Genomic DNA, 12065 nt, shown 5'->3' with positions numbered 1-12065 from the left:
AATATTATATAATTAAATTATTAAGTGAGAATCAAGTATTTTATTTTATTATCCCTTTTAGATCATTAGATCGAAGTGAATTACACAACAATCATCATCTCACCACAGGGGATAGAGACAGAAGACCCAGTGTTATTTCATCGAACCGAAAGAATAGTGCCGCCAGTTCTGTATCCGGTATCCATTCTATTAAAAACGCTCACAGGAGCGTTCTATGGTACTTACGTGTTTAACATATATTTTATTGTAATTTACAGGTTACGGATCAGAGGTCAGTGATCGAGATAGAAGTTCCAGTGTAGATTATTGTCCACGAGGAAGAAAATACAGTTTTCGAAAATGTAATAAAACAAATAAAATTATTATTGTTACTATTATTTTATTTAAATGATGCGTTATAGTGGAAGAAGAAGAAAGAAAAAATAAAGTAAAAATGTCCGAAGAATACAGTTCAACGACTAGTTTATACCAGCAACCTTCACCAGGACGAAAAGTCAGCATACTAATTGAAGACACAGGTGACAATTGTCATTTAGCCCCTCCTTCTATGGTTAAAGCAACTTCATCATCTAGTAATGAGACTCTGACTGGAGGTTAGAATTAAGCATGGTGTAGTTTTCTTTCTTTAAATGTTTGCATTTTTTTAGATAACCAACCAACAGTAGTTGCAACATCTCCATGTAGCAATAATAGTAGTTCAACCTTAGTAGCTGCGACTTCTAACTGTGAGAAAAGTATTAATGACAATAAAATCAGTAGTTTTCCAAAAGTATCTACACCAGAACGTAAAATACAATCACCTTCAAAAGGTTTCCCTATTCACCATGGACATGCGATCAAATTTGGGTCCATAATATCAGATGCAGCTAAAGAACTCGTAGAAAAGTAATTTAATTTTACTTGAAGTAAACAGAAGTATAACAATTATTTTTATAGATTCCATTCAGAAAAGCATTTTTCCACCCCACAACCACGTAGAAGAAGTTGGTTCAACCACGATTGTACTCCGAATATAAGGAAAAAGAGTGTTGGACTTTGTGAGGACGATATGGGCGGCACTGATGAAAACGGATGGCTCAGTAACTTGCATAGTGCGTCTTCGTCGAGATCAGCTTCACTAGCAAATTCTAGCATTGCACAGGTATTTCTTATTTCTGGTACATTTATAAAACAAAACTAAACATAATAGTTTGGATTTCTGTAGTATTTCTCTAGAAGAAAATCATTTGCATGCGCTGGTGATGCTGATGGCTGTTACAGTGGAAACATATCACAGAGAGCTAGCATGCAACATGATAGCCCTCCACTGTCTAGTCGAGTTGGTGTTGTAATAACGTCATCGAGACAATCAAAAAGAAGGTAAATCATAAATATGAGTTGAAATTCAACTCATATCGTCGTTTATTTGTTGTTTGTTATTTTGAAAAGCGTGGGACCAAATTATCACTTAGGAACTATAGAAAATTGACTAAATAAAATGGGTCCTGCGCTCAAAACATGTATACAAACCCACAGCTGTAAGACGGTTCTCATATGTTTACACGTGTTTTGTTTTATTTTTGTGTTCAGAACTGGAAGGCCGGAGTTTTGGTAAGTGCTGTGGATATGCACAATGTGAGAGGTCTGACATTTGAAAATCGGCATAGCTAAAGGGGTTTTTATTCAGTTTTATTTTTGATTTCATATTTCTGCATGAACCTATCACTTACGGACTAAATATTATACTATTTTGCTGCTCTTTGACAACTTTAAAAGCTAATATTGTTATAATACTTAGTACTCTCCCACACTGTACAGAACATTTGGTTTTAGCACATAATGAACCAAATAGTATATAAAGGGTCTTCCGATATTTTAGAATGATTAAAGGAGGAAAATAATATATGCATGGACTCTGACTAGCAGTTAGCTAAAATGTTTGACCACACATCCTAGTAGTGATAATATATTTAAAATTCTGAAGCTAATACTATACTATACTTAGTTATCCCAATTGGTCTCACAGCCACCAGAACCATTTAGTTATAACTGCTCATCCTTCTGCTGTGTAATGGCCAATATAAAGCCATCCAATCCAGATTAATAGAAAGTAGAGTTTAACTTTTAAAGAATGTAAACAATATTATTGCCGTATAAATAGTTTGAATTTGTTGCTGAAAAAATAGAGAACACCTGCGACTCCTGGGAATGTTTCCGTGCACGTGTTATTCATTCAAGTATCATATTGAATCGATTCTATTCCCTTTGCCTCGCAATCGAGACATATGCACATTTCAATCAGTATATACTCTTCTTTTTATTATTATTATTTTGTTTTATTTTTCTTAAATCAATAATCCGATCAAAATAAAGTTCTTCAGCGCCTATAAACATTAACATTTTCGATTCAGTATTAATTAAAAGCTCAACACAAGTGTTTCTAGACGAACAAGTATAGTTTTACTATACTAAAAGTGACAATAACACACATGTGTTCTTTTATTCAAAGGAGCAGCACGTCTACTGCTGCTGCAGCGTTTGCTATTGCAACGTCAGCTTCAAGTAATCCTCGAGAACTCTCTCCATTGCATGATCAAAGATGTTGTTCAGTAGAACGAAAAAGAAAAGAGTCTGTAATGTCCACAGCAGCTACGATGAGGGTGTTAAATGTCTTAAAACATTGGATATCAAAACACCCACAAGTACCATATAACAATTTTAAACACTAAGATTAGTTTACTAATAAAATTAACATAATTTTTAGGACTTTGAAAATGAATTACGCCTTAAGAACATGACTATAGACTTTTTGGAAGATATACTCTTCAGTCCTAATCTTTTACCAGCTGAGCACAAAATAGCTGGTCAATTACTTAGATTACTCACAATGGATGAAACAAGAAAACCGACTGTTGATCTAAACTTACTGTTGACTCCGTCTCAGGTATATTAATAATTGATTTCATTTTTTTAAATTATTTACTAAAGCAATTACCATAATAATTTTAATACTGAATCATTTATAACTCAACGACCCATACATCTGTACGAAAAATACCATTATTTTTTTGTAAAATAAAATATAATTGTAAATAATTTAATCAATTTTATACTCGTATAATATATACCACGCATAAGTAACTGGCGGCCCCAGAGTTTTTTATCTGACCCGTGCTCCATCTTCAAATTACGTATTATTTATATTTAATTTTATTGTTTTTAATAACCTTTTTTATATTCACTGTTAATTTAAATTATAAACAAAATAAATCTAATTAAAACGTATTTTTTAAATGACCTTTTTATTTGCTTTTATACTCTGGTCCGTTAGATTTTAATTTTCTAAAAATTTGCCCTCTAGTAACTTTGAGTTGGCCATCCCTGATATTATATAATATATAGTATATATAACGGTTAACAATATATTAATCATGGCTTATTTATTATTTTTATTTTTTTATTAATATTCTCTATTATACAGTGACTACGTATACATATTATTATTAGTATTTAGTATATTACTGTATTTAATTTTATATTATAAAAAATATTGATAATTTTTTATTAGCTATAGGTACTCAATTTAATAAACTTTATCATAAAATCAATTATTTAATAACAGATTAGATATTGTTTACCTATATAAAAATTATTATACAAAAACATAAACTAATTTAATAACATTTTAAGTATAAATTACTTAATAATATTATTATACATTCATTGACTGTAATTGAATTTTCAGATTCCTAGTTCTGAAAATATTGACACATTGTCTGCATTAGAAATTGCTGAACAAATGACTTATATTGATCATCAAATATTTATAAGAATCCAAAGCCAGTGAGTACAATCTTACTATGATAATTCCAACGAAATATTTGTTGTCTTTATCTTTTAAATAGATACTCATTAATCATTAATCATTACTTATTTATAAAACCATTTGACGCATTCCACTTTCTGTAGTTAAACTATTTAAATTTCATATGAATGACTTGTTGAAAAATGTATTATAAAAGTATATTTCTGATACTCAATATATAGTCTTCAATATCAATTAACAATTGTCAATATGATTATCAAACATCAACATTTACAATATTTAAATTTAGTTTTAAACAGCTATAACCTTATACCTAATAATTATAACTCTTTGAATTTTTATTAATTGATTAAATTAATTTTTAACAACAAAATAATTACGAGACTCAATAGTATCTTCAATGTTTTAATTAATGTTAAAAATCCAAAATATATAGTCACGTATAGTAATAGATTAAAATCTTAGTAATTAATTTGATATGTCATTATTATTACGATATCTCTATCTTTAGGCATTTGGCTATTATAATAAAAAAATGTACGAAAAATGGATTTGCTATGTTTTTGACAGAAATAAGTTACTTATAATATAACTGACAGAGACTACAAAGAGAACAAATTATTTTTCCGATATCCTCACATAACTATTTACTTGTAATATTTACTATGTCATATGTTTTGTATTTTACTTTATTTGAATATTCACAGTCCTATTATATAGGTGGAATTATATTTTACATAATTATAATTTTACAAACTATAATTTAAATTGTTTTGATTACAAATAAATCGAGTAAAAGTTATTGTACTTGATAAGAATCATCAATGGCCAAAAAATAAAAGCATAAAAATTAATGGATTAAAATTTTAGATACAAATACACTGTATGCAGTACGTCGCATGTACCATAATAAATTTAATATATGTAGTTATTCTTTATTCCATCACAAAAAGTGTATTTATTTAATATTATTATGTTTTACAAATAAAAACTCTACTTACAAATAATTACATAATAATATCAGAATAATAATTATCAGTTCTTAAAACATAAATTTGAATTATGATTATTTGTATTTTCAAATAGTTGAAATAAAAATATTAATATTTATTTTTATTTTTTTATTTTTTTTTTGCACTAATAATTTTTTATTCTTTTCTTTTTAGAACTATTGTTTGCATTATTTCTAATATGTTTGTATCCTATACAATAATCTATAATGCTAATCATTTGCACATTTTGAAAGGTCTAGAGTAGAATAAACTTTTTTTTTACTATATTTATATTCAAAAATATATTTCTAGCAACAATCTTTAACTCCACCACTAATCAATCAATGGAAAATAATAACATCATAAAAATCAGACATAAAAAATTTAATTACTCCATAACCAAAGTACACTTTTATGCCATTTGTATGATGAATAACAACAAATATTATTTTTAACTGATTCAAATCTGATGTCATATATTGATATAGAATATACATATACATATTATTATATTTGACAAAACAGTGATCGGCACTCGGCCGCTTATTATAATCACGGTTAATGTTATCAATCGTTTATTATTATCGAAAGACGAAAAGTGTAAATACGGATGTATAGGGTATATGTCTTACTTATTATAATATGTGTAAATTATATCTGCTATTGTAATCAGTACGCTGCATAATGTTATATCAGTTTGAGGTCATAATATTATTAACATTATGTACGAGTATATTTAATACTCAATAGTCAATATATATAATATCAAATTTTTGTCCAAGTTCTTATAATAAAGATAAAAATGTCTATATAATATATATGACATATATTTAGGTTTCATTGTATGTCAGCCAGTATCACGTTTGCATAAAACTGAGTGAAAATCGTAAAAGAATTTTGTATACCATCTACATATTTAAAGTACAAATAAATAATAATAAATAATAATTATGTGTGTATTTTATTTGATGCAGCAACATAACATTATTTTTTTTTTTTGTTTGTTAGTTTATTTTAAAGTATATTTTATTATTTTTTAACTTTCGTTTAGTGTTATCGATCAGTTATGTCCCGTACCAAAGTGATTACAGGACCAGTATCCTGCCATTCTCAAGACCATCTGATACTTTAGTCATACAACGAATATATAAAAACAAAAATCATTCATACAATAATTATTAAAACAACGCAGATTGAACAGTCAAAGGTCTACATACACATCGCCGGAGTATTGCTATCTGACTTTAAGCAACATATTATAATAGCAATAACATATCTTCACCAATAATAATAATAGTAGTAGTAGTAGTAGTGATCATTTGAGACATTCCGTTACATAATATTATTATGAAATATGACGCATTAATGAATTTCACATATATTTTAAATGTATTTATGTTTATTCACACAATCTGACAAATCGTAATTATTAGACTCCATGTGTATTTAACTTCAGTAGATTTTAATAATAATGTGACATGTTTTTTAAGGAAAATTTTTAATCATTTTTGGTCAGCAATCAAAGACATTAAAAAAATTATTGTTAGAAATTATTATATATATGTACCTACTACCTACAACAATAATATTACTACAGAATTTGATCATTAGCAATACTTAAAATGAAACAAACGTAATCATTTGTTAAAATATATTTAATTTGTTTTATTAGTACCTATTTTTCAGTTATTTTAGAAAAAAAACAAGCTTTGAATTTATAGAACTATAAAATAGGTACATTAAATATTATGTTGTCCTATTGTTTTCGCTATACATTATCTTTTTTATTTGCTCTTGTATAACTAAAATAAAACTATTTTTAAATATTTATAAAACTAATATTTTCTAAGGGAATTTTTCGGACGTGCTTGGATGAAGGATGACAAAAATATCAAAGCACCTCACATTATTCTAATGACCAAGAGATTCAACGAATTGTCACAGCTGGTCGCTTCGGAAATAATGCGTAAGAACAATGTGGCTGCAAGAGTGATAACAATAGAAAAGTGGGCCGCAGTAGCTGACATATCCAGATGTTTGCATAATTTTAACGGAGTCCTTCAAATATGTTCGGCTTTTACTAATAGTTCGGTGTTCAGATTAAAGAAAACGTGGGAGAAAGTTTCGAAAGCTGTGAGTTGATACGATTATAAAATTGATGTATAAATATATTATATGTAAATGATTTGAGTATTTTACTTCAAACAACAGTTATACATTCTAAAACTGTTAATAATTATTTTAACTTCAACGAGATATAAAATAATAATATTCACATATCATACAATAAATTGTGCGAATATGTAATCTAATATGATTCATATAATTGCTACCTATTATACATAACCTACCGCCAGTTCAACAAATTTGTTTACTTTTTGATATCTATCTTGACCTTTTATTTATATCTTAGATTTTATGATTTTAGTTTTTGCCCATTAAATAACTTTTATTGTTTAAAAATAAAATAAAATAAATATTTTATCGAATTAATTTAGTTATAACTTTTAAATGAGGTTTTGAGATTATTTGTTCTGTATAGCTTGTTTTATTTTTAGACAAAACTGTCAGTACAAAAACTCCAGATAATCGTCTCATCTGATGGAAGATTCAGAAACCTTCGTGAAGCTCTGCACAGATGCGATCCACCATGTATTCCATACTTGGGGATGTACCTAAGTGATCTATCGTTTTTAGAAGAAGGGACGCCTAGTTTGGCCGACGACGGTCTATTAAACTTTTCAAAATTACGTATGGTGAGTATAATTTATTAAAAACATACAATTTATTTGATTGTGTCAGTTATTAAGAATATATATTCTATACAAAACCACGAGCCCCTAACGTTTTTTCAAATTCCCTTTTTTTTTTTTTACAAAAAATCTCACGTTATGTGTTCAATCCGGAACCACCGATAGAACTCACGCGGAACCCCAAGCGGTGGAACACAGTTTAAGAACCGTATTTTTTCAAATATAATAATATAATATATAAGTATTATATTTATATAATACTATTAGGCCGAATGCTTTTATTGAATTTAAAAATTACAATTAATTAAAATCACTTTCCAAAACATATTGTAATAGTGTAAGTAGTTTTAGCCGATCTGTATACGTATGTATACAATTTTCTCATTCCTACACTACATCTTTCCAAAGTCAGCAACTACTGCACACGTGTATGAATGTAGAGCATGGTTATAAACGTGTACAACTAAATAGGTATCTCTTCACACTATTCCTCGATCATTAATTTTAAATTATTAAATTAGTTAATTCTTTCGTTCAGATCGCGCACGTGGTACAGGAAATCCGCCGGTTTCAGCAAACCCCGTACAAGATCGACTTCCACCCTAGGGTGGCCAACTACCTACTGGATACGTCGTTACTGATGAACGAGGACGAGCTGTACACCAGGTCACTGGAGATCGAACCCCGTCCATCTCGGCTCAGCATTACGACGCTGTCGAACTCGCCGCATCACGGCAGCAGCAGCCAATGACGACGATTTAGCGCCAAGAGGAATCAGAGCACGTGCTTTAAGTGAACGATCGATGCGACTGACACCTATCTGTGGGCGACGGCGGCGAGCAATAGCGACTATTAAATATAATAATAATAATAAATTACAATAATTGTCTTCGATAACATTACTACATGTCACTGTATTAGCTGGGATAAGTTGAACCGATGATAGTGCTGCAGAGATAGAGAGAGAATTTATTTTCTCGTTTCCAATGACAATCGTTTCCCATCAGCCTATCACGGTCACAACTATTTTCTTACCACCCCGCCGCCGTCGCCGCTGCACCTCTCGTCCGGAAGGAGTATTATTATTAATAACGTTGCCAATGGCGAGCAAATTATCAGCGAATACGCTATTATATATTAACGTCCTTCCGGCGAGCCGTCCCGCTCAGTTTACGTGCACTAAGAGTAGATAGGTAGGTAGTAAGTACCTATTATACATTTCCGCTTGGCCCCGCTGGCACTATTACGCCAACGCTATCAGCTACTTTAATTTTTATTGCGTAACATAATCGAGTGTAGTACACTTTGCGTATATTTAACGATGATCATTATCGTTGTATCATACCAAAACAATTTTTTCCGTCTTAAGCGGTTTTTTTTCTTCGAATTTTTTTAGTAATTTTGTCTTCCAGACTTTGGGAAAAACGACTGGCACTTCAATAGCGACGATACCTATATAGGTCGTTATATGTTGTATGCTAACAATATTATTGTGCCACATTGGCATTTTTACCAGAATCGTAGGATCTTTTTCTTTTTTATATATATAATATTCTAGATATGGCTTTCGAGCGTAGCTATTCATTGTACATTGTGCGATTCGAATCTCGAATGTAAAAAAAAAACAAAAGAAACAACACGTACAAACGAATAAGCGTTGTTTTGTTACTTGTTACTATTTCATTTACACAATCATTTTATTACCAAGTTATTTTTACTATATATTATTTTCCACTATGTATTCTGTTATTCTATTATCTGTACTGTTCGCCCTGTGGGAATAATCATCGTTATGATGAAAATAAATAAATACAAAAAGTTGTTACAGCTATACGATTATAAGGTATAATATACGATGATAAACGATTGTCAAGATTAATTTTATAAATATTATCCTTATCCGTCTCGCCCCGTTGATGACATTAAAAACAAAATGCTGGCCAGACGAAAAAACAAAAGTAAAAAAATTATCGTACCGAACAATCATAATATAATATTATTAGACAGTAGAGCAATTTTCATAGGTATTTAATGTAATAAAATATAGTGTGCTACCCATCGTTTCCGTATTCCTATTCGACTTTGATTAATATACTTTGTTCCTCGTCAATCCATTGGTATGCTACTGGTAGGCGGTAGGGGGAAACCATACAAAAAACGTCAGTACGGTAATACTTATAGATTTTTATGAACAGTCATAATACACACGAATCGAAATAAACGCTGTCTTTCTCGCGGTTTTTGCTCAGACAATTAGTAAAAAGAAAAGTTTCTCACCCAAATCGCCGCCTACACCTTCAGATTTATTTTGATAAAATGACAGATTTTGTGTGTGTATTTTCAATTTATAAATTTTGTTATCTATACCTACGTGGTATGTGTTGTATCGTTGAAGATATATAATATATATTTTGTTTTGAGATTCGTCACTTAAAAAAATGATTATTAATTAATTTATAAGGAGATGCGTTCGATTATTATTTTCTTCGTTTATGCAGTCATTTGACGGTAAATGCACGCATTTTTAATGGTTATTGTGGATATCGATTTTCGCAATGAACACGTAATAGTATAGAAAAAAGATTAATGATGATGAAACGAAAAACATTTTTTTTTTCTAACCATAAGCAGCATTATAAGACATAAGATGTTCCAATTTTTCCCAAATTGCCAAATTTTTCTCATTAACTATACGTAACTAATGAAATAAATATATGACAATTTATTTGTGTGATACGAGTTTTTTTCATATTTGCTCTTCTTTTTCTATATACTATCTCTCGCCATTACATTATATATACATATATAATGTATTTTATTTATTAAAATATGTATGTAATGTACATATACCAAGTTTTTATTACATTATATTATTGTATTTTAACTATAATATAAATGTACTTGATTCAGTGATTTTAATGTAAATTCATTAGTTTATTGATGTAATTTTTTTCTTATTTTGTTATTTAAATATTTATTTTCTGTACTATAGGTGTAACAATAATATTAAGTTTAAACTATGTATAACACGTTCAAACGCCATAAAAAAAAATGTATAATATTACATTATAATATAATAAATATTTATTTTTCTCATAAATGACAATCACCTATAGACGCGGTACGATATACCTACAAACATAATATATGTACTGATTTATTAGATTACGTGGTTTTAAAAAATAATTATATATAAAATCATTGTTACCTATATATTATATTATAATAATATGTTTCAAGAAAAAATATGTTTAACGAATTTTCTTACACTAACATATCGTCGGTGGAGTTTGATCTCTGTTTTAAAGGCTTAAATTGTATTATATTATAATATTTCATTATTATTATTATTATTATGATTATTATTATTATTATCATTATTGTTCTTATTATAGATTAATGGACTTAAATTAAACAAAACTGGAAACTTAAAAATATGGATGCATGCCAATGAATGAGGTGTTTTGATCACTGAAAAGATTAGGTTTTTATGTTTTTGTGCAATTGTACCGCCGTACAAATCGAACGATAATATAATAATATTGATAATTTGTGAGTGGAAATTTTGTTTTTACTTAGTCACTATCACAAATTTTATTTATTATTGATACTGTGATATCAAATATTTTTTTCATGCTCTAACTTGAAGAGTTAGTGTGTATGTGACTGTGTGTGTGTGTGTGTGTGTGTGTGTACGAGAGACCACCAATTTGTAAGTGTCTGCAGTCAAAATAGACTTTCAAATATGTGCCAAAATGCTTTTTTAATGTTGTGATTTTTCAAAAAACTTCTAATTCCATAAATATTATTATTATATAATATTATAAATACTTATAGGCGCAAGTGAAGGTTTTCACGTGAGAAAATCGACGCGTTTATTAAATGTTCAATTGTTTATTATGCGTGATACCAGTAATATAATATTTGTATAGTAACGTAATAATGATAATAATAATAACAATATCGATTCGTTGTAAGTCTCTATCGTGTTTTTCCTTTTTGTGTTCCATTTAAATATGATTAAATGCACCCATTTGGTTTATTTTTGTTCTATAAATCTTAGTATATAATATTATTATATGTTGTTAATTATATATATATATTATATTATAATTATTGTTGTATCGATTTCTTCGTAAATATTACGACAAAGAGTTTATGTCATTGTTCAATAAGGTATTTCGGTTGTTATTAAATTTAATGAACTATATACATTATTTTACATGTTTTTTTTTCCACATAACCGCACTTATCAGTTATTTAGTGTAATACTAAACATTTTTTTCACCGACTGCTGTCCACTTCTGAAGATCATCAATAGGTCGACGGTCTTATTCTTCACTCTACTTGCTATTACGTTTATATTAACAATGAGCTGAATTAGGTAATTGGTCAAATCGAAAATGGTAAAATAAGCTCATACATTTTCTACTTTTCTAGAGAGAATTAGGCTGTAAGACCACCAAGATCCCCCCTCCCCGGATCTTGTACTTTTATATATATCCCGAAGTTAAG

General features: G+C 28.8%; 1 protein-coding gene across 6 annotated transcripts in view; it reads left to right on the top strand.

Annotated features, from left to right (window-relative positions):
* Positions 1-11767, top strand: part of LOC114122985 (ras-specific guanine nucleotide-releasing factor 2-like) — a 50362-nt gene extending 38595 nt beyond the window's left edge. For 3 of the 6 annotated variants that reach the window (XM_027985810.2, XM_027985812.2, XM_027985809.2), the window contains exons 14-26: positions 62-177; positions 258-341; positions 402-593; positions 648-885; positions 937-1141; positions 1205-1359; positions 1570-1590; positions 2489-2681; positions 2744-2923; positions 3725-3822; positions 6648-6930; positions 7356-7553; positions 8089-11767. In XM_027985810.2, coding sequence (XP_027841611.2) covers positions 62-177; positions 258-341; positions 402-593; positions 648-885; positions 937-1141; positions 1205-1359; positions 1570-1590; positions 2489-2681; positions 2744-2923; positions 3725-3822; positions 6648-6930; positions 7356-7553; positions 8089-8301 — 2176 coding nt within the window. In that variant the 3' untranslated portion in view covers positions 8302-11767. Of the gene's footprint in view, positions 1-61; positions 178-257; positions 342-401; positions 594-647; positions 886-936; positions 1142-1204; positions 1360-1569; positions 1591-2488; positions 2682-2743; positions 2924-3724; positions 3823-5848; positions 6620-6647; positions 6931-7355; positions 7554-8088 lie in introns of those variants that run through there. The other 3 variants (XM_027985811.2, XM_027985813.2, XM_027985814.2) reach the window with 3 other exon arrangements.
* The last annotated feature ends 298 nt before the right edge of the window (positions 11768-12065 follow it).

The sequence above is a fragment of the Aphis gossypii genome, chromosome 3 (genome assembly GCF_020184175.1).
Source record: "Aphis gossypii isolate Hap1 chromosome 3, ASM2018417v2, whole genome shotgun sequence".
NCBI classification, from domain to species: Eukaryota; Metazoa; Arthropoda; class Insecta; order Hemiptera; family Aphididae; genus Aphis; species Aphis gossypii.
Note: the sequence above shows the minus strand (reverse complement) of the source record. Positions and strands in the feature narration are given on the sequence as shown.